The 25788-nt window shown below is 42.7% G+C and overlaps 1 protein-coding gene across 1 annotated transcript in view; it reads right to left on the bottom strand.

The window, feature by feature from the left end:
* Nucleotides 1-25788, bottom strand: part of CUBN (cubilin) — a 304407-nt gene that overhangs the window by 244109 nt on the left and 34510 nt on the right. The window contains exons 3-4 of the mRNA XM_069959738.1: nucleotides 24527-24622; nucleotides 15309-15347 (exon numbers count right to left, since the gene is read on the bottom strand). Coding sequence (XP_069815839.1) covers nucleotides 15309-15347; nucleotides 24527-24622 — 135 coding nt within the window. The remainder of the gene's footprint in view (nucleotides 1-15308; nucleotides 15348-24526; nucleotides 24623-25788) is intronic.

The raw sequence follows: 25788 nt of genomic DNA on the forward strand, positions 1-25788 counted from the left end.
TGTATGTACCTATATAGGAGACCCTTATGTATAGTGTATGTACCTATATAGGAGACCCTTATGTATAGTGTATGTACCTATATAGGAGACCCTTATGTATAGTGTATGTACCTATATAGGAGACCCTTATGTATAGTGTATATAGGAGACCCTTATGTATAATGTATATAGGAGACCCTTATGTATAGTGTATATAGGAGACCCTTATGTATAATGTATATAGGAGACCCTTATGTATAGTGTATGTACCTATATAGGAGACCCTTATGTATAATGTATATAGGAGACCCTTATGTGTAGTGTATATAGGAGACCCTTATGTATAATGTATATAGGAGACCCTTATGTATAGTGTATATAGGAGACCCTTATGTATAGTGTATGTACCTATATAGGAGACCCTTATGTATAGTGTATGTACCTATATAGGAGACCCTTATGTATAGTGTATGTACCTATATAGGAGACCCTTATGTGTAGTGTATATAGGAGACCCTTATGTATAATGTATATAGGAGACCCTTATGTATAATGTATATAGGAGACCCTTATGTATAGTGTATATATGAGACCCTTATGTATAATGTATATAGGAGACCCTTATGTATAGTGTATGTACCTATATAGGAGACCCTTATGTATAGTGTATGTACCTATATAGGAGACCCTTATGTATAGTGTATGTACCTATATAGGAGACCCTTATGTATAGTGTATGTACCTATATAGGAGACCCTTATGTATAGTGTATGTACCTATATAGGAGACCCTTATGTATAGTGTATGTACCTATATAGGAGACCCTTATGTATAGTGTATGTACCTATATAGGAGACCCTTATGTATAGTGTATGTACCTATATAGGAGACCCTTATGTATAGTGTATATAGGAGACCCTTATGTATAATGTATATAGGAGACCCTTATGTATAGTGTATATAGGAGACCCTTATGTATAATGTATATAGGAGACCCTTATGTATAGTGTATGTACCTATATAGGAGACCCTTATGTATAGTGTATATATGAGACCCTTATGTGTAGTGTATGTACCTATATAGGAGACCCTTATGTATAATGTATATAGGAGGCCCTTATGTATAGTGTATGTACCTATATAGGAGACCCTTATGTATAATGTATGTACCTATATAGGAGACCCTTATGTATAGTGTATATAGGAGACCCTTATGTGTAGTGTATGTACCTATATAGGAGACCCTTATGTATAATGTATATAGGAGGCCCTTATGTATAGTGTATGTACCTATATAGGAGACCCTTATGTATAATGTATGTACCTATATAGGAGACCCTTATGTATAGTGTATATAGGAGACCCTTATGTATAGTGTATATATGAGACCCTTATGTGTAGTGTATGTACCTATATAGGAGACCCTTATGTATATGTATATAGGAGACCTTATGTGTAGTGTATATAGGAGACCCTTATGTATAATGTATATAGGAGACCCTTATGTATAGTGTATATAGGAGACCCTTATGTATAGTGTATATAGGAGACCCTTATGTATAATGTATATAGGAGACCCTTATGTATAGTGTATATAGGAGACCCTTATGTATAGTGTATATAGGAGACCCTTATGTATAGTGTATATATGAGACCCTTATGTATAGTGTATATATGAGACCCTTATGTATAATGTATATATGAGACCCTTATGTATAATGTATATAGGAGACCCTTATGTATAGTGTATGTACCTATATAGGAGACCCTTATGTATAATGTATGTACCTATATAGGAGACCCTTATGTATAGTGTATATATGAGACCCTTATGTGTAGTGTATATAGGAGACCCTTATGTATAGTGTATGTACCTATATAGGAGACCCTTATGTATAATGTATGTACCTATATAGGAGACCCTTATGTATAGTGTATATAGGAGACCCTTATGTATAGTGTATATATGAGACCCTTATGTATAGTGTATATATGAGACCCTTATGTATAATGTATATAGGAGACCCTTATGTATAGTGTATGTACCTATATAGGAGACCCTTATGTATAGTGTATGTACCTATATAGGAGACCCTTATGTATAGTGTATGTACCTATATAGGAGACCCTTATGTATAGTGTATGTACCTATATAGGAGACCCTTATGTATAGTGTATGTACCTATATAGGAGACCCTTATGTATAGTGTATGTACCTATATAGGAGACCCTTATGTATAGTGTATGTACCTATATAGGAGACCCTTATGTATAGTGTATGTACCTATATAGGAGACCCTTATGTATAGTGTATATAGGAGACCCTTATGTATAATGTATATAGGAGAACCTTATGTATAGTGTATATAGGAGACACTTATGTATAATGTATATAGGAGACCCTTATGTATAGTGTATGTACCTATATAGGAGACCCTTATGTATAATGTATATAGGAGACCCTATGTGTAGTGTAGTATAGGAGACCCTTATGTATAATGTATATAGGAGACCCTTATGTATAGTGTATATAGTAGACCCTTATGTATAGTGTATATAGGAGACCCTTATGTATAATGTATAATAGGAGACCCTTATGTATAGTGTATATAGGAGACCCCTTATGTATAATGTATATAGGAGACCCTTATGTATAGTGTATGTACCTATATAGGAGACCCTTATGTATAATGTATATAGGAGACCCTTATGTATAGTGTATATAGGAGACCCTTATGTATAATGTATATAGGAGACCCTTATGTATAGTGTATATAGGAGACCCTTATGTATAATGTATATAGGAGACCCTTATGTATAGTGTATATAGGAGACCCTTAGTGTATAGTGTATATAGGAGACCTTATGTATAGTGTATATATGAGACCCTTATGTATAGTGTATATATGAGACCCTTATGTATAATGTATATAGGAGACCCTTATGTATAGTGTATGTACCTATATAGGAGACCCTTATGTATAATGTATGTACCTATATAGGAGACCCTTATGTATAGTGTATATATGAGACCCTTATGTGTAGTGTATGTACCTATATAGGAGACCCTTATGTATAATGTATATAGGAGGCCCTTATGTATAGTGTATATACCTATATAGGAGACCCTTATGTATAATGTATGTACCTATATAGGAGACCCTTATGTATAGTGTATATAGGAGACCCTTATGTGTAGTGTATGTACCTATATAGGAGACCCTTATGTATAATGTATATAGGAGACCCTTATGTATAGTGTATGTACCTATATAGGAGACCCTTATGTATAATGTATGTACCTATATAGGAGACCCTTATGTATAGTGTATATATGAGACCCTTATGTGTAGTGTATATAGGAGACCCTATGTATAGTGTATGTACCTATATAGGAGACCCTTATGTATAATGTATGGTACCTATATAGGAGACCCTTATGTATAGTGTATATAGGAGACCCTTATGTATAGTGTATATATGAGACCCTTATGTATAGTGTATATATGAGACCCTTATGTATAATGTATATAGGAGACCCTTATGTATAGTGTATGTACCTATATAGGAGACCCTTATGTATAGTGTATGTACCTATATAGGAGACCCTTATGTATAGTGTATGTACCTATATAGGAGACCCTTATGTATAGTGTATGTACCTATATAGGAGACCCTTATGTATAGTGTATGTACCTATATAGGAGACCCTTATGTATAGTGTATGTACCTATATAGGAGACCCTTATGTATAGTGTATGTACCTATATAGGAGACCCTTATGTATAGTGTATATAGGAGACCCTTATGTATAATGTATATAGGAGACCCTTATGTATAGTGTATATAGGAGACCCTTATGTATAATGTATATAGGAGACCCTTATGTATAGTGTATGTACCTATATAGGAGACCCTTATGTATAATGTATATAGGAGACCCTTATGTGTAGTGTATATAGGAGACCCTTATGTATAATGTATATAGGAGACCCTTATGTATAGTGTATATAGGAGACCCTTATGTATAATGTATATAGGAGACCCTTATGTATAGTGTATATAGGAGACCCTTATGTATAATGTATATAGGAGACCCTTATGTATAGTGTATATAGGAGACCCTTATGTATAGTGTATATAGGAGACCCTTATGTATAGTGTATGTACCTATATAGGAGACCCTTATGTATAATGTATATAGGAGACCCTTATGTATAATGTATATAGGAGACCCTTATGTATAGTGTATGTACCTATATAGGAGACCCTTATGTATAATGTATATAGGAGACCCTTATGTGTAGTGTATATAGGAGACCCTTATGTATAATGTATATAGGAGACCCTTATGTATAGTGTATATAGGAGACCCTTATGTATAATGTATATAGGAGACCCTTATGTATAGTGTATATAGGAGACCCTTATGTATAGTGTATATAGGAGACCCTTATGTATAGTGTATATATGAGACCCTTATGTATAGTGTATATATGAGACCCTTATGTATAATGTATATAGGAGACCCTTATGTATAGTGTATGTACCTATATAGGAGACCCTTATGTATAATGTATGTACCTATATAGGAGACCCTTATGTATAGTGTATATATGAGACCCTTATGTGTAGTGTATGTACCTATATAGGAGACCCTTATGTATAATGTATATAGGAGGCCCTTATGTATAGTGTATATACCTATATAGGAGACCCTTATGTATAATGTATGTACCTATATAGGAGACCCTTATGTATAGTGTATATAGGAGACCCTTATGTGTAGTGTATGTACCTATATAGGAGACCCTTATGTATAATGTATATAGGAGGCCCTTATGTATAGTGTATGTACCTATATAGGAGACCCTTATGTATAATGTATGTACCTATATAGGAGACCCTTATGTATAGTGTATATATGAGACCCTTATGTGTAGTGTATATAGGAGACCCTTATGTATAGTGTATGTACCTATATAGGAGACCCTTATGTATAATGTATGTACCTATATAGGAGACCCTTATGTATAGTGTATATAGGAGACCCTTATGTATAGTGTATATATGAGACCCTTATGTATAGTGTATATATGAGACCCTTATGTATAATGTATATAGGAGACCCTTATGTATAGTGTATGTACCTATATAGGAGACCCTTATGTATAGTGTATGTACCTATATAGGAGACCCTTATGTATAGTGTATGTACCTATATAGGAGACCCTTATGTATAGTGTATGTACCTATATAGGAGACCCTTATGTATAGTGTATGTACCTATATAGGAGACCCTTATGTATAGTGTATGTACCTATATAGGAGACCCTTATGTATAGTGTATGTACCTATATAGGAGACCCTTATGTATAGTGTATATAGGAGACCCTTATGTATAATGTATATAGGAGACCCTTATGTATAGTGTATATAGGAGACCCTTATGTATAATGTATATAGGAGACCCTTATGTATAGTGTATGTACCTATATAGGAGACCCTTATGTATAATGTATATAGGAGACCCTTATGTGTAGTGTATATAGGAGACCCTTATGTATAATGTATATAGGAGACCCTTATGTATAGTGTATATAGGAGACCCTTATGTATAGTGTATATAGGAGACCCTTATGTATAATGTATATAGGAGACCCTTATGTATAGTGTATATAGGAGACCCTTATGTATAATGTATATAGGAGACCCTTATGTATAGTGTATGTACCTATATAGGAGACCCTTATGTATAATGTATATAGGAGACCCTTATGTGTAGTGTATATAGGAGACCCTTATGTATAATGTATATAGGAGACCCTTATGTATAGTGTATATAGGAGACCCTTATGTATAGTGTATATAGGAGACCCTTATGTATAATGTATATAGGAGACCCTTATGTATAGTGTATATAGGAGACCCTTATGTATAGTGTATATAGGAGACCCTTATGTATAGTGTATATATGAGACCCTTATGTATAGTGTAATATATGAGACCCTTATGTATAATGTATATAGGAGACCCTTAGGTATAGTGTATGTACCTATATAGGAGACCCTTATGTATAATGTATGTACCTATATAGGAGACCCTTATGTATAGTGTATATATGAGACCCTTATGTGTAGTGTATGTACCTATATAGGAGACCCTTATGTATAATGTATATAGGAGGCCCTTATGTATAGTGTATGTACCTATATAGGAGACCCTTATGTATAATGTATGTACCTATATAGGAGACCCTTATGTATAGTGTATATAGGAGACCCTTATGTATAGTGTATATATGAGACCCTTATGTGTAGTGTATGTACCTATATAGGAGACCCTTATGTATAATGTATATAGGAGACCCTTATGTGTAGTGTATATAGGAGACCCTTATGTATAATGTATATAGGAGACCCTTATGTATAGTGTATATAGGAGACCCTTATGTATAGTGTATATAGGAGACCCTTATGTATAATGTATATAGGAGACCCTTATGTATAGTGTATATAGGAGACCCTTATGTATAGTGTATATAGGAGACCCTTATGTATAGTGTATATATGAGACCCTTATGTATAGTGTATATATGAGACCCTTATGTATAATGTATATATGAGACCCTTATGTATAATGTATATAGGAGACCCTTATGTATAGTGTATGTACCTATATAGGAGACCCTTATGTATAATGTATGTACCTATATAGGAGACCCTTATGTATAGTGTATATAGGAGACCCTTATGTATAGTGTATATATGAGACCCTTATGTGTAGTGTATATAGGAGACCCTTATGTATAGTGTATGTACCTATATAGGAGACCCTTATGTATAATGTATGTACCTATATAGGAGACCCTTATGTATAGTGTATATAGGAGACCCTTATGTATAGTGTATATATGAGACCCTTATGTGTAGTGTATGTACCTATATAGGAGACCCTTATGTATAATGTATATAGGAGACCCTTATGTGTAGTGTATATAGGAGACCCTTATGTGTAGTGTATATAGGAGACCCTTATGTACAGTGTATATAGGAGACCCTTATGTATAGTGTATATAGGAGACCCTTATGTATAATGTATATAGGAGACCCTTATGTATAGTGTATATAGGAGACCCTTATGTATAGTGTATATAGGAGACCCTTATGTATAGTGTATGTACCTATATAGGAGACCCTTATGTATAGTGTATATAGGAGACCCTAATGTATAATGTATATATGAGACCCTTATGTATAGTGTATATAGGAGACCCTAATGTATAATGTATATATGAGACCCTTATGTATAGTGTATATAGGAGACCCTTATGTATAGTGAATATATGAGACCCTTATGTATAGTGTATATAGGAGACCCTTATGTATAATGTATATAGGAGACCCTTATGTATAGTGTGTATATAGGAGACCCTTATGTATAGTGTGTATATAGGAGACCCTTATGTATAGTGTATGTACCTATATAGGAGACCCTTATGTATAGTGTATATATGAGACCCTTATGTATAGTGTATATAGGAGACCCTTATGTATAATGTATATAGGAGACCCTTATGTATAGTGTATATAGGAGACCCTTATGTATAATGTATATAGGAGACCCTTATGTATAATGTATATAGGAGACCCTTATGTATAATGTATATAGGAGACCCTTATGTATAGTGTATATAGGAGACCCTTATGTATAATGTATATATGAGACCCTTATGTATAGTGTATATAGGAGACCCTTATGTATAATGTATATATGAGACCCTTATGTATAGTGTATATATGAGACCCTTATGTATAGTGTATATAGGAGACCCTTATGTATAGTGTATATAGGAGACCCTTATGTATAGTGTATATAGGAGACCCTTATGTATAGTGTATATAGGAGACCCTTATGTATAGTGTATATATGAGACCCTTATGTATAGTGTATGTACCTATATAGGAGACCCTTATGTATAATGTATATAGGAGGCCCTTATGTATAGTGTATGTACCTATATAGGAGACCCTTATGTATAGTGTATGTACCTATATAGGAGACCCTTATGTATAGTGTATGTACCTATATAGGAGACCCTTATGTATAGTGTATGTACCTATATAGGAGACCCTTATGTATAGTGTATGTACCTATATAGGAGACCCTTATGTATACTGTATGTACCTATATAGGAGACCCTTATGTATACTGTATGTACCTATATAGGAGACCCTTATGTATAATGTATGTACCTATATAGGAGACCCTTATGTATAGTGTATGTACCTATATAGGAGACCCTTATGTATAGTGTATGTACCTATATAGGAGACCCTTATGTATACCGTATGTACCTATATAGGAGACCCTTATGTATAATGTATGTACCTATATAGGAGACCCTTATGTATAATGTATATAGGAGACCCTTATGTATAATGTATATAGGAGACCCTTATGTATAACTAGAAAATGTACCCGGCGCTGCCCGGGTATAAAGTGTCAGTGTGTTAATTAGATTTGTTCTAAGGTGCCCAGGAGGCCAAGCTAAAGGTATTGTTTCATCTAAGTTAATCAGTGGAATTAGTGTATACCTGTAGTGCATAGTTGGAGGGGTTCTGTATACCCACAATGTATAGTTTTTAGGGGTCTTGCATATCTGTAGTGCATAGTTGGGGGGCTGTATACCTATAGTGTATAGTTGGGGGTCCTGTATACCTGTAGTGTGTAGTTGGGGGGGGCTGTATACCTGTAGTGTATAGTTGAGGGAGGTCCTGTATACCTGCAGTGTACAGTTGGTGAAGGTCCTGTATACCTGTACTGTATAGTTCGGGGGTCCTGTATACCTGTATTATATAGTTGGTGCTGTATACCTGTAATGTATAGTTGGTGGAGGTCTTGTATACCTGTAGTTTATAGTTTAAGGGTCCTGGATACCTGTAGTGTATAATTGGTGGAGGTCTTGTATACCTGCAGTATATAGTTCGGGGGTCCTGTATACCTGTAGTGCATAGCTTGAGGGTCCTGTATAACTGTAGTATAGAGTTGGTGGAGGTCCTGTATACCTGTAGTGTATAGTTGGTGGAGTTCCTGTATACCTGTAGTATATAGCTTTGGGGTCCTGTATACCTGTAGTGTATAGTTTGGGGTCCTGTATACCTGTAGTATATAGTTGGTGGAGTTTCTGTATTCCTGTAGTATATAGCTTTGGGGTACTGTATACCTGTAGTAAAGAGTTGGTGAAGGTGCTGTATACCTGTAGTATAGAGTTGGTGTAGGTCCTGTATACCTGTAGTGTATAGTTTTGAGGTCCTGTATACCTGTAGTGTATAGTTTGGGGTCCTATATACCTGTAGTATATAGTTGGTGGAGTTCCTGTATACCTGTAGTGTATAGTTTTGGGGTCCTGTATACCTGTAGTGTAAAGTTTGGGGTCCTTTATACCTGTAGTATATAGTTGGTGGAGGTCCCATGCACTTGTAGTGTATAGTTTTGGGGTCCTGTATACCTGTAGTGTCCTGTATACCTGCAGGGTCGTATTTAACATTAGGCACCCATGGTCTGGTGCGTAGGGTAGCACCTTGCAGAGGGGCAGTACCCTCCCGTTCAGACTTGACAGAAAATCTTTGGTCAGGTCTTGTATAGCGGTGTTATCCAGTCACAGTGTGGCGGTATTGGTCAGGTCTGGTGTGGCGGTGTTCTCCAGTCACAGTGTGGTGGTATTGGTCAGGTCTGGTATAGAGGTGTTATCCAGTCACAGCATGGCGGTATTGGTCAGGTGTGGTATGGCGGTGTTATCCAGTCACAGTATGGCGGTATTGGTCAGGTGTGGTATGACAGTGTTATCCAGTTACAGTATGGCGGTATTGGTCAGGTCTGGTATAGCAGCTTTTTCCAGTCATAGTATGGTGGTATTGGTCAGGTGTGTTATGACAGTGTTATCCCGTCACAGTATGGTGGTATTGGTCAGGTCTGGTATAGCGGTCTTATCCAGTCACAGTATGGCGGTATTGGTCAGGTCTGGTATGGCGGTGTTATCCAGTCACAGTATGGCGGTATTGGTCAGGTCTGGTGTGGTGGTGTTACCCAGTCACAGTTTGGTGGTATTGGTTAAGTCTGGTATGGCAGTGTTATCCAGTCACAGTATAGCGGTATTGGTCAGGTCTGGTATGGCAGTGTTATCCAGTCACAGTATGGCGGTATTGGTCAGGTCTGGTATAACAGTGTTATCCAGCCACAGTGTGGCGGTATTGGTCAGGTCTGGTATGGCAGTGTTATCCAGTCACAGTATAGCGTTATTGGTCAGGTCTGGTATGACAGTGTTATCCAGCACAGTATGGCGGTATTGGTCAGGTCTGGTATGACAGTGTTATCCAGCACAGTATGGCGGTATTGGTCAGGTCTGGTATAGTGGTGTTATCCAGTCACAGTATGGCAGTATTGGTCAGGTCTGGTATGGCAGTGTTACCCAGTCACAGTATGGCGGTATTGGTCAGGTTTGGTGTGGCAGTGTTACCCAGTCACAGTTTGGTATACCTATAGTGCCCTGTATATACATGTACTGTATAGATGGAGTAGGGGGTCCTGTATATACATGAACTGTATAGATGGAGTAGGGGGTCCTGTATATACATGTACAGTATAGATGGAGTAGGGGGCCCTGTATACATGTACTGTATAGATGGAGTAGGGGGTCCTGTATACATGTACTGTATAGATGGAGTAGGGGGTCCTGTATACATGTACTGTATAGATGGAGTAGGGGGTCCTGTATACATGTACTGTATAGATGGAGTAGGGGGCTCTGTATACATGTACTGTATAGATGGAGTAGGGGGTCCTGTATATACATGTACTGTATAGATGGAGTAGGGGGTCCTGTATACATGTACTGTATAGATGGAGTAAGGGGTCCTGTATACATGTACTGTATAGATGGAGTAGGGGGTCCTGTATATACATGTACTGTATAGATGGAGTAGGGGGTCCTGTATATACATGTACAGTATAGATGGAGTAGGGGGCCCTGTAAACATGTACTGTATAGATGGAGTAGGGGGTCCTGTATACATGTACTGTATAGATGGAGTAGGGGGTCCTGTATACATGTACAGTATAGATGGAGTAGGGGGTCCTGTATACATGTACTGTATAGATGGAGTAGGGGGTCCTGTATACATGTACTGTATAGATGGAGTAGGGGATCCTGTATACATGTACAGTATAGATGGAGTAGGGGTCCCTGTATACATGTATAGTATAGATGGAGTAGGGGGTCCTGTATACATGTACTGTATAGATGGAGTAGGGGGTCCTGTATATACATGTACTGTATAGATGGAGTAGGGGGCCCTGTATATACATGTACTGTATAGATGGAGTAGGGGGTCCTGTATATACATGTACTGTATAGATGGAGTAGGGGGTCCTGTATATACATGTACTGTATAGATGGAGTAGGGGGCCCTGTATATACATGTACTGTATAGATGGAGTAGGGGGTCCTGTATACATGTACTGTATAGATGGAGTAGGGGGTCCTGTATATACATGTACTGTATAGATGGAGTAGGGGTCCTGTATATACATGTACTGTATAGATGGAGTAGGGGGTCCTGTATATACATGTACTGTATAGATGGAGTAGGGGGTCCTGTATATACATGTACTGTATAGATGGAGTAGGGGGTCCTGTATACATGTACTGTATAGATGGAGTAGGGGGTCCTGTATATACATGTACTGTATAGATGGAGTAGGGGGCCCTGTATATACATGTACTGTATAGATGGAGTAGGGGGTCCTGTATATATGTACTGTATAGATGGAGTTGGGGGCCCTGTATATACATGTCCTGTATAGATGGAGTTGGGGGCCCTGTATATACATGTACTGTATGGATGGAGTAGGGGGCCCTGTATATACATGTACTGTATAGATGGAGTAGGGGACCCTGTATATACATGTACTGTATAGATGGAGTTGGGGGTCCTGTATATACATGTACTGTATAGATGGAGTAGGGGGTCCTGTATATACATGTACTGTATAGATGGAGTAGGGGGTCCTGTATATACATGTACTGTATAGATGGAGTAGGGGCCCTGTATATACATGTACTGTATAGATGGAGTAGGGGGTCCTGTATATACATGTACTGTATGGATGGAGTAGGGGGCCCTGTATATACATGTACTGTATAGATGGAGTAGGGGGTCCTGTATATACATGTACTGTATAGATGGAGTAGGGGGCCCTGTATATACATGTACTGTATAGATGGAGTAGGGGGCCCTGTATATACATGTACTGTATAGATGGAGTAGGGGGTCCTGTATACATGTACTGTATAGATGGAGTAGGGGTCCTGTATATACATGTACTGTATGGATGGAGTAGGGGTCCTGTATATACATGTACTGTATAGATGGAGTAGGGGGTCCTGTATATACATGTACTGTATAGATGGAGTAGGGGGTCCTGTATACATGTACTGTATAGATGGAGTAGGGGGTCCTGTATATAAATGTACTGTATAGATGGAGTAGGGGGCCCTGTATATACATGTACTGTATAGATGGAGTAGGGGGTCCTGTATACATGTACTGTATAGATGGAGTAGGGGGTCCTGTATATACATGTACTGTATAGATGGAGTAGGGGGTCCTGTATATACATGTACTGTATAGATGGAGTAGGGGGTCCTGTATACATGTACTGTATAGATGGAGTAGGGGGTCCTGTATATACATGTACTGTATAGATGGAGTAGGGGGTCCTGTATATACATGTACTGTATAGATGGAGTAGGGGGCCCTGTATATACATGTACTGTATAGATGGAGTAGGGGGTCCTGTATATACATGTACTGTATAGATGGAGTAGGGGGTCCTGTATATAAATGTACTGTATAGATGGAGTAGGGGGCCCTGTATATACATGTACTGTATAGATGGAGTAGGGGGTCCTGTATACATGTACTGTATAGATGGAGTAGGGGGTCCTGTATATACATGTACTGTATAGATGGAGTAGGGGGTCCTGTATATACATGTACTGTATAGATGGAGTAGGGGGTCCTGTATACATGTACTGTATAGATGGAGTAGGGGGTCCTGTATATACATGTACTGTATAGATGGAGTAGGGGGTCCTGTATATACATGTACTGTATAGATGGAGTAGGGGGCCCTGTATATACATATACTGTATAGATGGAGTAGGGGGCCCTGTATATACATGTACTGTATAGATGGAGTAGGGGGTCCTGTATATACATGTACTGTATAGATGGAGTAGGGGGTCCTGTATATACATGTACTGTATAGATGGAGTAGGGGGCCCTGTATATACATGTACTGTATAGATGGAGTAGGGGGTCCTGTATATACATGTACTGTATAGATGGAGTAGGGGGTCCTGTATATAAATGTACTGTATAGATGGAGTAGGGGGCCCTGTATATACATGTACTGTATAGATGGAGTAGGGGGTCCTGTATACATGTACTGTATAGATGGAGTAGGGGGTCCTGTATATACATGTACTGTATAGATGGAGTAGGGGGTCCTGTATATACATGTACTGTATAGATGGAGTAGGGGGTCCTGTATACATGTACTGTATAGATGGAGTAGGGGGCCCTGTATATACATGTACTGTATAGATGGAGTAGGGGGTCCTGTATATACATGTACTGTATAGATGGAGTAGGGGGCCCTGTATATACATGTACTGTATAGATGGAGTAGGGGGTCCTGTATATACATGTACTGTATAGATGGAGTAGGGGGTCCTGTATATACATGTATTGTATAGATGGAGTAGGGGGTCCTGTATATACATGTAGTGTATAGATGGAGTAGGGGGTCCTGTATATACATGTAGTGTATAGATGGAGTAGGGGGGTCCTGTATACATGTACTGTATAGATGGAGTAGGGGTCCTGTATATACATGTACTGTATAGATGGAGTAGGGGGTCCTGTATACATGTACTGTATAGATGGAGTAGGGGGTCCTGTATATACATGTACTGTATAGATGGAGTAGGGGGTCCTGTATACATGTACTGTATAGATGGAGTAGGGGCCCTGTATACATGTACTGTATAGATGGAGTAGGGGGTCCTGTATACATGTACTGTATAGATGGAGTAGGGGGTCCTGTATATACATGTACTGTATAGATGGAGTAGGGGGTCCTGTATATACATGTACTGTATAGATGGAGTAGGGGGCCCTGTATACATGTACTGTATAGATGGAGTAGGGGGTCCTGTATACATGTACTGTATAGATGGAGTAGGGGCCCTGTATATACATGTACTGTATAGATGGAGTAATGGGTCCTGTATACATGTACTGTATAGATGGAGTAGGGGGTCCTGTATACATGTACTGTATAGATGGAGTAGGGGGTCCTGTATACATGTACTGTATAGATGGAGTAGGGGGTCCTGTATACATGTACTGTATAGATGGAGTAGGGGATCTACCAGTTATTACTGTGGATGTTGTGAGGCAGCTTCCCTAGCAACCATTGCTCCCTGTGAAAATGAAAGCAGTAATCCTATTGGTTGCTAAGGCTCCAACTGCCGTGTCTGCTGCAGCTAATTATATCACCTGTGTTTGCAGTGAGGAGATTTTCCCATTCATCTCTATGGGGCGCCTCTCTTTCCCCTCCCCCTCCCCTCCTGTACATCTGGCGGGGACGGGACCTTCGCAATAACCTTTCCGAGCACCCAATGTATCTGTGGGCCAAATTTGGGGTCAAACGGTTCAGGCGTTTGGAAGTCTATAGAGGACAGACAGACAGACAGAAGGACAGACAGACAGACAGACGGACAGACTTTGATTTTTATGATATAGATATCTATATATGACACCCTTATGTATAATGTTAGTTGATTGCCCTGTCTACACCTAAAATACACAGCCGGTATCTATCTCACATTCCCAGCACTATAATAAGGAATATGAAGCGGCTCTGCACATTGTGTCCCAGTCTACACAGCAAAGCTGAACACAAGCCTTGTATACCAAAACCAGTATATAATATATGCACCCCTCCAATATACAGCACTAGCTTCACATTAGACTGCCCCCCCCCCCCCTCAGCCAACCACTCTGTCTTTCCCCCCCCCCCCCCCCCCCCCAGGTTTCTGTCTCAGTGAGATGTAAATGTGGAGTAAAAGAGACAAGGTGGATCAGTAACTTATTAGAATGGCTCCCAATGTGATGGACCTGAGACGGCCATCCATGTCACCGGGCACCTGTAATACTGCCACTCCCTGCTGGGCTGTATACAGTCTCTTCGTATCTTACCTCTTGCAGCTGCTGAACTCGGTTTTCAATATCAGTTAACTAGGAAAAATATAATAGGAAAAATATATAAGTAATACATGAAAATATACAAAGACATAGACATGGCCTTCTTATAGTGTCCCTACACAGCGCCAGTTATACTCATGTGGCCCTGTCTGGTATTGCAGCTCAGCCCTGATATAGAAGTACAGTACAGGCTGAATAAGCTTCCTGGGTGCAGGATGACAGCTCTGCGTATCCCGGAGGTTGTACAGAGCATATCCCAGAGGTTGTACAGAGCATATCCCAGAGGTTGTACAGAGCATATCCCAGAGGTTGTACAGTGCATATTCCAGAGGTTGTACAGTGCATATCCCAGATGTTGTACAGAGCATATCCTGGAGGTTGTACAGAGCATATCCCGGAGGTTGTACAGAGCACATCCCGGAGGTTGTACAGAGCGTATCCCGGAGGTTGTACAGAGCATATCCCAGAGGTTGTACAGGACATATCCCAGAGGTTGTACAGAGCATATCCCAGAGGTTGTACAGAGCATATCCCAGAGGTTGTACAGAGCATATCCCAGAGGTTGTACAGAGCATATCACAGAGGTTGTACAGTGCATATCCCAGAGGTTGTACAGAGCATATCCCAGAGGTTGTACAGAGCATATCACGGAGGTTGTACAGGACATATCCCAGAGTTTGTACAGAGCATATCCAGGAGGTTGTACAGAGCATATCCCAGAGGTTGTACAGAGCATATCCCAGAGGTTGTACAGAGCATATCCCAGAGGTTGTACAGAGCATATCCCAGAGGTTGTACAGGACATATCCCAGAGGTTGTACAGAGCATATCCCAGAGGTTGTACAGAGCATATCACGGAGGTTGTACAGGACATATCCCAGAGTTTGTACAGAGCATATCCAGGAGGTTGTACAGAGCATATCCCAGAGGTTGTACAGAGCATATCCCAGAGGTTGTACAGAGCATATCCCAGAGGTTGTACAGAGCATATCCCAGAGGTTGTACAGGACATATCCCAGAGGTTGTACAGTGCATATCCCAGAGGTTGTACAGAGCATATCCCTGAGGTTGTACAGTGCATATCCCAGAGGTTGTACAGAGCATATCCCAGACGTTGTACAGGACATATCCCAGAGGTTGTACAGGACATATCCCAGACGTTGTACAGAGCAAATCCCTGAGGTTGTACAGTGCATATCCCTGAGGTTGTACAGAGCATATCCCAGACGTTGTACAGAGCATGTCCCGGAGGTTGTACAGAGCATATCCCAGAGGTTGTACAGAGCATATCCCGGAGGTTGTACAGAGCATATCCCAGACGTTGTACAGAGCATATCCCAGAGGTTGTACAGTGCATATCCCAGACGTTGTACAGAGCATATCACGGAGGTTGTACAGTGCATATCCCGGAGGTTGTACAGAGCATATCCCAGAGGTTGTACAGAGCATATCCCAGAGGTTGTACAGAGCATATCCCAGAGGTTGTACAGAGCATATCCCAGAGGTTGTACAGAGCATATCTTAGAGGTTGCAGAGGACATATCCCTGAGGTTGCACAGAGCATATCCCAGAGGTTGTACAGTGCATATCCCAGTGGTTGCACAGTGCATATCCCTGAGGTTGCACAGAGCATATCCCAGAGGTTATACAGAGCATATCCCAGAGGTTATACAGAGCATATCCCAGAGGTTGTACAGGACATATCCCAGAGGTTGTACAGAGCATATCCCAGAGGTTGTACAGAGCATATCCCAGAGGTTTCACAGTGCATATCCCAGAGGTTGCACAGGACATATCCCAGACGTTGTACAGGACATATCCCAGAGGTTGTACAGGACATATCCCAGAGGTTGTACAGAGCATATCCCAGAGGTTGTACAGGACATATCCCAGAGGTTGTACAGAGCATATCCCAGAGGTTGTACAGGACATATCCCAGAGGTTGTACAGAGCATATCCCAGAGGTTGTACTGGACATATCCCAGAGGTTGCACAGAGCATATCCCAGAGGTTGTACAGAGCATATCCCAGAGGTTGTACAGGACATATCCCAGAGGTTGTACAGGACATATCCCAGAGGTTGTATAGGACATATCCCAGAGGTTGTTAGGACATATCCAGAGGTTGTACAGAGCATATCCCAGAGGTTGTACAGAGCATATCCCGGAGGTTGTACAGGACATATCCCAGAGGTTGTACAGGACATATCCCAGAGGTTGTACAGGACATATCCCAGAGGTTGTACAGGACATATCCCAGAGGTTGTACAGAGCATATCCCAGAGGTTGTACAGGACATATCCCTGAGGTTGTACAGGACATATCCCAGAGGTTGTACAGAGCATATCCCAGAGGTTGTACAGGACATATCCCAGAGGTTGTACAGGACATATCCCAGAGGTTGTACAGAGCATATCCCTGAGGTTGCACAGAGCATATCCCAGAGGTTATACAGAGCATATCCCAGAGGTTGCACAGTGCATATCCCAGAGGTTGTACAGAGCATATCCCAGAGGTTGTACAGGACATATCCCAGAGGTTGTATAGGACATATCCCAGAGGTTGTATAGGACATATCCCAGAGGTTGTACAGGACATATCCCAGAGGTTGTACAGAGCATATCCCGGAGGTTGTACAGGACATATCCCAGAGGTTGTACAGAGCATATCCCTGAGGTTGCACAGAGCATATCCCAGAGGTTATACAGAGCATATCCCAGAGGTTGCACAGTGCATATCCCAGAGGTTGCACAGAGCATATCCCAGAGGTTGTACAGAGCATATCCCAGAGGTTGTACAGGACATATCCCAGAGGTTGTACAGGACATATCCCAGAGGTTGTATAGGACATATCCCAGAGGTTGTATAGGACATATCCCAGAGGTTGTACAGGACATATCCCAGAGGTTGTACAGAGCATATCCCGGAGGTTGTACAGGACATATCCCAGAGGTTGTACAGGACATATCCCAGAGGTTGTACAGGACATATCCCTGAGGTTGTACAGGACATATCCCAGAGGTTGTACAGAGCATATCCCAGAGGTTGTACAGGACATATCCCAGAGGTTGTACAGGACATATCCCAGAGGTTGTACAGAGCATATCCCTGAGGTTGCACAGAGCATATCCCAGAGGTTATACAGAGCATATCCCAGAGGTTGCACAGTGCATATCCCAGAGGTTGTACAGAGCATATCCCAGAGGTTGTACAGGACATATCCCAGAGGTTGTACAGAGCATATCCCAGAGGTTGTACAAAGCATATCCCAGAGGTTGCACAGGACATATCACAGAGGTTGTACAGAGCATATCCCAGAGGTTGTACAGGACATATCCCAGAGGTTGTACAGAGCATATCCCAGAGGTTGTACAGGACATATCCCAGAGGTTGCACAGAGCATATCCCAGAGGTTGTACAGGACATATCCCAGAGGTTGCACAGTGCATATCCCAGAGGTTGCACAGGACATATCCCAGAGGTTGCACAGAGCATATCCCAGAGGTTATACAGTGCATATCCCGGAGGTTGTACAGAGCATATCCCGGAGGTTGTACAGAGCATATCCCGGAGGTTGTAAAGAGCATATCCCGGAGGTTGTAAAGAGCATATCCCGGAGGTTGTACAGAGCATATCACGGAGGTTGTACAGTGCATATCCCGGAGGTTGTACAGTGCATATCCCGGAGGTTGTACAGAGCATATCCCAGAGGTTGTACAGGACATATCCCAGAGGTTGTACAGAGCATATCCCGGAGGTTGTACAGAGCATATCCCAGAGGTTGTACAGGACATATCCCAGAGGTTGTACAGGACATATCCCAGAGGTTGTACAGTGCATATCCCTGAGGTTGTACAGTGCATGTCCCGGAGGTTGTACAGGACATATCCCAGAGGTTGTACAGTGCATATCCCAGAGGTTATACAGAGCATATCCCAGAGGTTGTACAGGACATATCCCAGAGGTTATACAGAGCATATCCAGGAGGTTGTACAGTGCATATCCCAGACGTTGTACAGAGCATATCCCTGAGGTTGCACAGAGCATATCCCAGAGGTTATACAGAGCATATCCCAGAGGTTGTACAGGACATATCCCAGAGGTTGTACAGAGCATATCCCAGAGGTTGTACAGGACATATCCCAGAGGTTGTACAGGACATATCCCAGAGGTTGTACTGGACATATCCCAGAGGTTGTACAGAGCATATCCCAGAGGTTGTACAGGACATATCCCTGAGGTTGCACAGAGCATATCCCAGAGGTTGTACAGAGCATATCCCAGAGGTTGTACAGGACATATCCCAGAGGTTGTACAGGACATATCCCAGAGGTTGTACTGGACATATCCCAGAGGTTGCACAGAGCATATCCCAGAGGTTGTACTGGACATATCCCAGAGGTTGCACAGAGCATATCCCAGAGGTTATACAGAGCATATCCCAGAGGTTGTACAGGACATATCCCAGAGGTTGCACAGTGCATATCCCAGAGGTTGTACAGTGCATATCCCAGAGGTTGTACTGGACATATCCCAGAGGTTGCACAGAGCATATCCCAGAGGTTGTACTGGACATATCCCTGAGGTTGTACAGGACATATCCCAGAGGTTATACAGAGCATATCCCAGAGGTTGTACAGGACATATCCCAGAGGTTGCACAGAGCATATCCCGGAGGTTGTACAGAGCATATCCCAGAGGTTGTACAGGACATATCCCAGAGGTTGTACAGAGCATATCCCAGAGGTTGTACAGGACATATCCCAGAGGTTGTACAGGACATATCCCAGAGGTTGTACTGGACATATCCCAGAGGTTGTACAGAGCATATCCCAGAGGTTGTACAGGACATATCCCTGAGGTTGCACAGAGCATATCCCAGAGGTTGTACAGAGCATATCCCAGAGGTTGTACAGGACATATCCCAGAGGTTGTACAGGACATATCCCAGAGGTTGTACTGGACATATCCCAGAGGTTGCACAGAGCATATCCCAGAGGTTGTACTGGACATATCCCAGAGGTTGCACAGAGCATATCCCAGAGGTTATACAGAGCATATCCCAGAGGTTGTACAGGACATATCCCAGAGGTTGCACAGTGCATATCCCAGAGGTTGTACAGTGCATATCCCAGAGGTTGTACTGGACATATCCCAGAGGTTGCACAGAGCATATCCCAGAGGTTGTACTGGACATATCCCTGAGGTTGTACAGGACATATCCCAGAGGTTATACAGAGCATATCCCAGAGGTTGTACAGGACATATCCCAGAGGTTGCACAGAGCATATCCCGGAGGTTGTACAGAGCATATTCCGGAGGTTATACAGAGCATATCCTAGAGGTTGTACAGTGCATATCCCTGAGGTTGTAGATAGATTTGTGTTTATTAGGTGTGAACGCTCTGCCTGAATTTGATCCCTGCACGAGTAAAGCTGGTGGCGCTATTGCATTGTTGTCTATGGGGAATATTTGCTGATGTTAGTGGTGACAAGTGGTACTGCAGTCATAGGAACACTCATCATGTGTCAGTCATCACTTACTGTACACAAAATTCATCATGTGTCAGTCATCACTTACTGTACATAACATTCATCATGTGTCAGTCATCACTTACTGTACATAACATTCATCATGTGTCAGTCAGCGCTTACTGTACGTGCCACTCATCATGTGTCAGTCATCACTTACTGTACGTACCACTCATAATGTGTCAGTTGTCGTCTACCGTATGTACCACTCATCACACGTCAGTAGTCGCCCATTGTACGTACCACTCATCACACGTCAGTAGTCGCCCATTGTACGTACCACTCATCACATGTCAGTAGTCGCCCATTGTACGTACCACTCATCACATGTCAGTAGTCGCCCATTGTACGTACCACTCATCACATGTCAGTAGTCGCCCACTGTACGTACCACTCATCACACGTCAGTAGTCGCCCATTGTACGTACCACTCATCACATGTCAGTAGTCGCCCACTATACGTACCACTCATCACATGTCAGTAGTCGCCCACTGTACGTACCACTCATCACATGTCAGTAGTCGCCCATTGTATGTACCACTCATCACATGTCAGTAGTCGCCCACTATACGTACCACTCATCACACGTCAGTAGTCGCCCACTGTACGTACCACTCATCACATGTCAGTAGTCGCCCACTATACGTACCACTCATCACATGTCAGTAGTCGCCCATTGTATGTACCACTCATCACATGTCAGTAGTCGCCCACTGTACGTACCACTCATCACATGTCAGTAGTCGCCCACTATACGTACCACTCATCACATGTCAGTAGTCGCCCACTATACGTACCACTCATCACATGTCAGTAGTCGCCCACTATACGTACCACTCATCACATGTCAGTAGTTGCCCATTGTACGTACCACTCATCACATGTCAGTAGTCGCCCACTATACGTACCACTCATCACATGTCAGTAGTCGCCCACTGTATGTACCACTCATCACATGTCAGTAGTCGCCCACTATACGTACCACTCATCACATGTCAGTAGTCGCCCACTATACGTACCACTCATCACATGTCAGTAGTCGCCCACTGTACGTACCACTCATCACATGTCAGTAGTCGCCCACTATACGTACCACTCATCACATGTCAGTAGTCGCCCATTGTATGTACCACTCATCACATGTCAGTAGTCGCCCACTGTACGTACCACTCATCACATGTCAGTAGTCGCCCACTATACGTACCACTCATCACATGTCAGTAGTCGCCCACTATACGTACCACTCATCACATGTCAGTAGTCGCCCACTATACGTACCACTCATCACATGTCAGTAGTCGCCCACTATACGTACCACTCATCACATGTCAGTAGTCGCCCACTGTACGTACCACTCATCACATGTCAGTAGTCGCCCACTGTACGTACCACTCATCACATGTCAGTAGTCGCCCACTGTACGTACCACTCATCACATGTCAGTAGTCGCCCACTGTACGTACCACTCATCACATGTCAGTAGTCGCCCACTGTACGTACCACTCATCACATGTCAGTAGTCGCCCACTGTACGTACCACTCATCACATGTCAGTAGTCGCCCACTGTACGTACTACTCATCACATGTCAGTAGTCGCCCATTGTATGTACCACTCATCACATGTCAGTAGTCGCCCATTGTATGTACCACTCATCACATGTCAGTAGTCGCCCATTGTACGTACCACTCATCACATCTCAGTAGTCGCCCACTATACGTACCACTCATCACATGTCAGTAGTCGCCCACTATACGTACCACTCATCACATGTCAGTAGTCGCCCACTATACGTACCACTCATCACGTCAGTAGTCGCCCACTGTACGTACCACTCATCACATGTCAGTAGTCGCCCACTGTACGTACCACTCATCACATGTCAGTAGTCGCCCACTGTACGTACCACTCATCACATGTCAGTAGTCGCCCACTGTACGTACCACTCATCACATGTCAGTAGTCGCCCACTGTACGTACCACTCATCACATGTCAGTAGTCGCCCACTGTATGTACCACTCATCACATGTCAGTAGTCGCCCACTGTACGTACCACTCATCACATGTCAGTAGTCGCCCACTGTACGTACCACTCATCACATGTCAGTAGTCGCCCACTGTATGTACCACTCATCACATGTCAGTAGTCGCCCACTATACGTACCACTCATCACATGTCAGTAGTCGCCCACTGTACGTACCACTCATCACATCTCAGTAGTCGCCCACTGTACGTACCACTCATCACATGTCAGTAGTCGCCCATTGTACGTACCACTCATCACATGTCAGTAGTCGCCCACTGTACGTACCACTCATCACATGTCAGTAGTCGCCCATTGTACGTACCACCATCACATGTCAGTAGTCCGCCCATTGTACGTACCACTCATCACATGTCAGTAGTCGCCCACTGTACGTACCACTCATCACATGTCAGTAGTCGCCCACTGTACGTACCACTCATCACATGTCAGTAGTCGCCCACTATACGTACCACTCATCACATGTCGGTAGTTGCCCATTGTACGTACCACTCATCACATGTCAGTAGTCGCCCACTGTACGTACCACTCATCACATGTCAGTAGTCGCCCACTATACGTACCACTCATCACATGTCAGTAGTCGCCCATTGTACGTACCACTCATCACATGTCAGTAGTCGCCCATTGTACGTACCACTCATCACATGTCAGTAGTCGCCCACTATACGTACCACTCATCACATGTCAGTAGTTGCCCATTGTACGTACCACTCATCACATGTCAGTAGTCGCCCACTATACGTACCACTCATCACATGTCAGTAGTCGCCCACTGTACGTACCACTCATCACATGTCAGTAGTCGCCCACTATACGTACCACTCATCACATGTCAGTAGTCGCCCACTGTACGTACCACTCATCACATGTCAGTAGTCGCCCACTGTACGTACCACTCATCACATGTCAGTAGTTGCCCATTGTACGTACCACTCATCACATGTCAGTAGTCGCCCACTATACGTACCACTCATCACATGTCAGTAGTTGCCCATTGTACGTACCACTCATCACATGTCAGTAGTTGCCCATTGTACGTACCACTCATCACATGTCAGTAGTCGCCCACTATACGTACCACTCATCACATGTCAGTAGTCGCCCACTGTACGTACCACTCATCACATGTCAGTAGTCGCCCACTATACGTACCACTCATCACATGTCAGTAGTCGCCCACTGTACGTACCACTCATCACATGTCAGTAGTCGCCCACTATACGTACCACTCATCACATGTCAGTAGTCGCCCACTGTACGTACCACTCATCACATGTCAGTAGTCGCCCACTGTACGTACCACTCATCACATGTCAGTAGTCGCCCACTGTACGTACCACTCATCACATGTCAGTAGTCGCCCATTGTACGTACCACTCATCACATGTCAGTAGTCGCCCACTGTACGTACCACTCATCACATGTCAGTAGTCGCCCACTGTACGTACCACTCATCACATGTCAGTAGTCGCCCACTGTACGTACCACTCATCACATGTCAGTAGTCGCCCATTGTACGTACCACTCATCACATGTCAGTAGTCGCCCACTGTACGTACCACTCATCACATGTCAGTAGTCGCCCACTGTACGTACCACTCATCACATGTCAGTAGTCGCCCACTGTACGTACCTTTGTGCTGAGAAGGGCTATTTGCTTTGTAACAGTCTGATTGCTCCCAATGACATTCGCTTTTAACCCAGCGATTTCTTCCTTATTTTTATGTATCTGGAAATCAAGGTAAATAATAAAAGTTTTGCAAAGAAAATTATATCAGTTGATTAAACAGAGATATCCTGGAGAATGATAGATAAGAGTGCGGCAAATCACTGCTGCCGCTTATCCCCATAGGAAACAACCTACCGGAGAGAGGCCATAACCTGCGGTACCTGCTGACTGCAGACTATTGCGTCCTCTGATCCCGTAACCTCCCATGTGCCATCTATAACACAACTCTCTTCTTATGTGGCCAACAAGTCTATAGACCCCCTGCAGCAGCAGGACCCCAGTAATCCTAACTCTGTGTCCTCTGTACAAAAGATAAAAGTGCTATAAAAGTGCTGCAGAAGCATATAGAATAGATAGAGCATAGCCTGCCGGACTGCCCAAAACCCATATGTATCGTATGCAGGTCATCCTCCCTCCTGCCAGAATGCATTGCTTTTCCTCAGCTCTCTGTCACAGGCCTCCCACCCTGCATACTGCCCTCCCATAGCACTTCCATCTGTTCCAGACCCAGAGCTACCGCACACTACTGCCTGCCGCCTCCGGAGACGGCACAGGATGATGATGCCCCATCTCAGTACAGAGGGAGAGGCGGGGGAGATGATGAGACAGCACAGGATGATGATGCCCCATCTCAGTACAGAGGGAGAGGCGGGGGAGATGCTGAGACAGCACAGGATGATGATGCCCCATCTCAGTACAGAGGGAGGAGCGGGGGAGATGCTGAGACAGCACAGGATGATGAGGCCCCATCTCAGTACAGAGGGAGGAGCGGGGGAGATGCTGAGACAGCACAGGATGATGATGCCCCATCTTAGTACAGAGGGAGGAGCGGGGGAGATGCTGAGACAGCACAGGATGATGATGCCCCATCTTAGTACAGAGGGAGGAGCGGGGGAGATGCTGAGACAGCACAGGATGATGATGCCCGATCTCAGTACAGAGGGAGGAGCGGGGGAGATGCTGAGACAGCACAGGATGATGATATCCCATCTCAGTACAGAGGGAGGAGCGGGGGAGATGCTGAGACAGCACAGGATGATGATGCCCCATCTTAGTACAGAGGGAGGAGCGGGGGAGATGCTGAGACAGCACAGGATGATGATGCCCGATCTCAGTACAGAGGGAGGAGCGGGGGAGATGCTGAGACAGCACAGGATGATGATACC

This window comes from Dendropsophus ebraccatus, chromosome 2 (assembly GCF_027789765.1).
Source record: "Dendropsophus ebraccatus isolate aDenEbr1 chromosome 2, aDenEbr1.pat, whole genome shotgun sequence".
In the NCBI taxonomy this organism is placed as follows: Eukaryota; Metazoa; Chordata; class Amphibia; order Anura; family Hylidae; genus Dendropsophus; species Dendropsophus ebraccatus.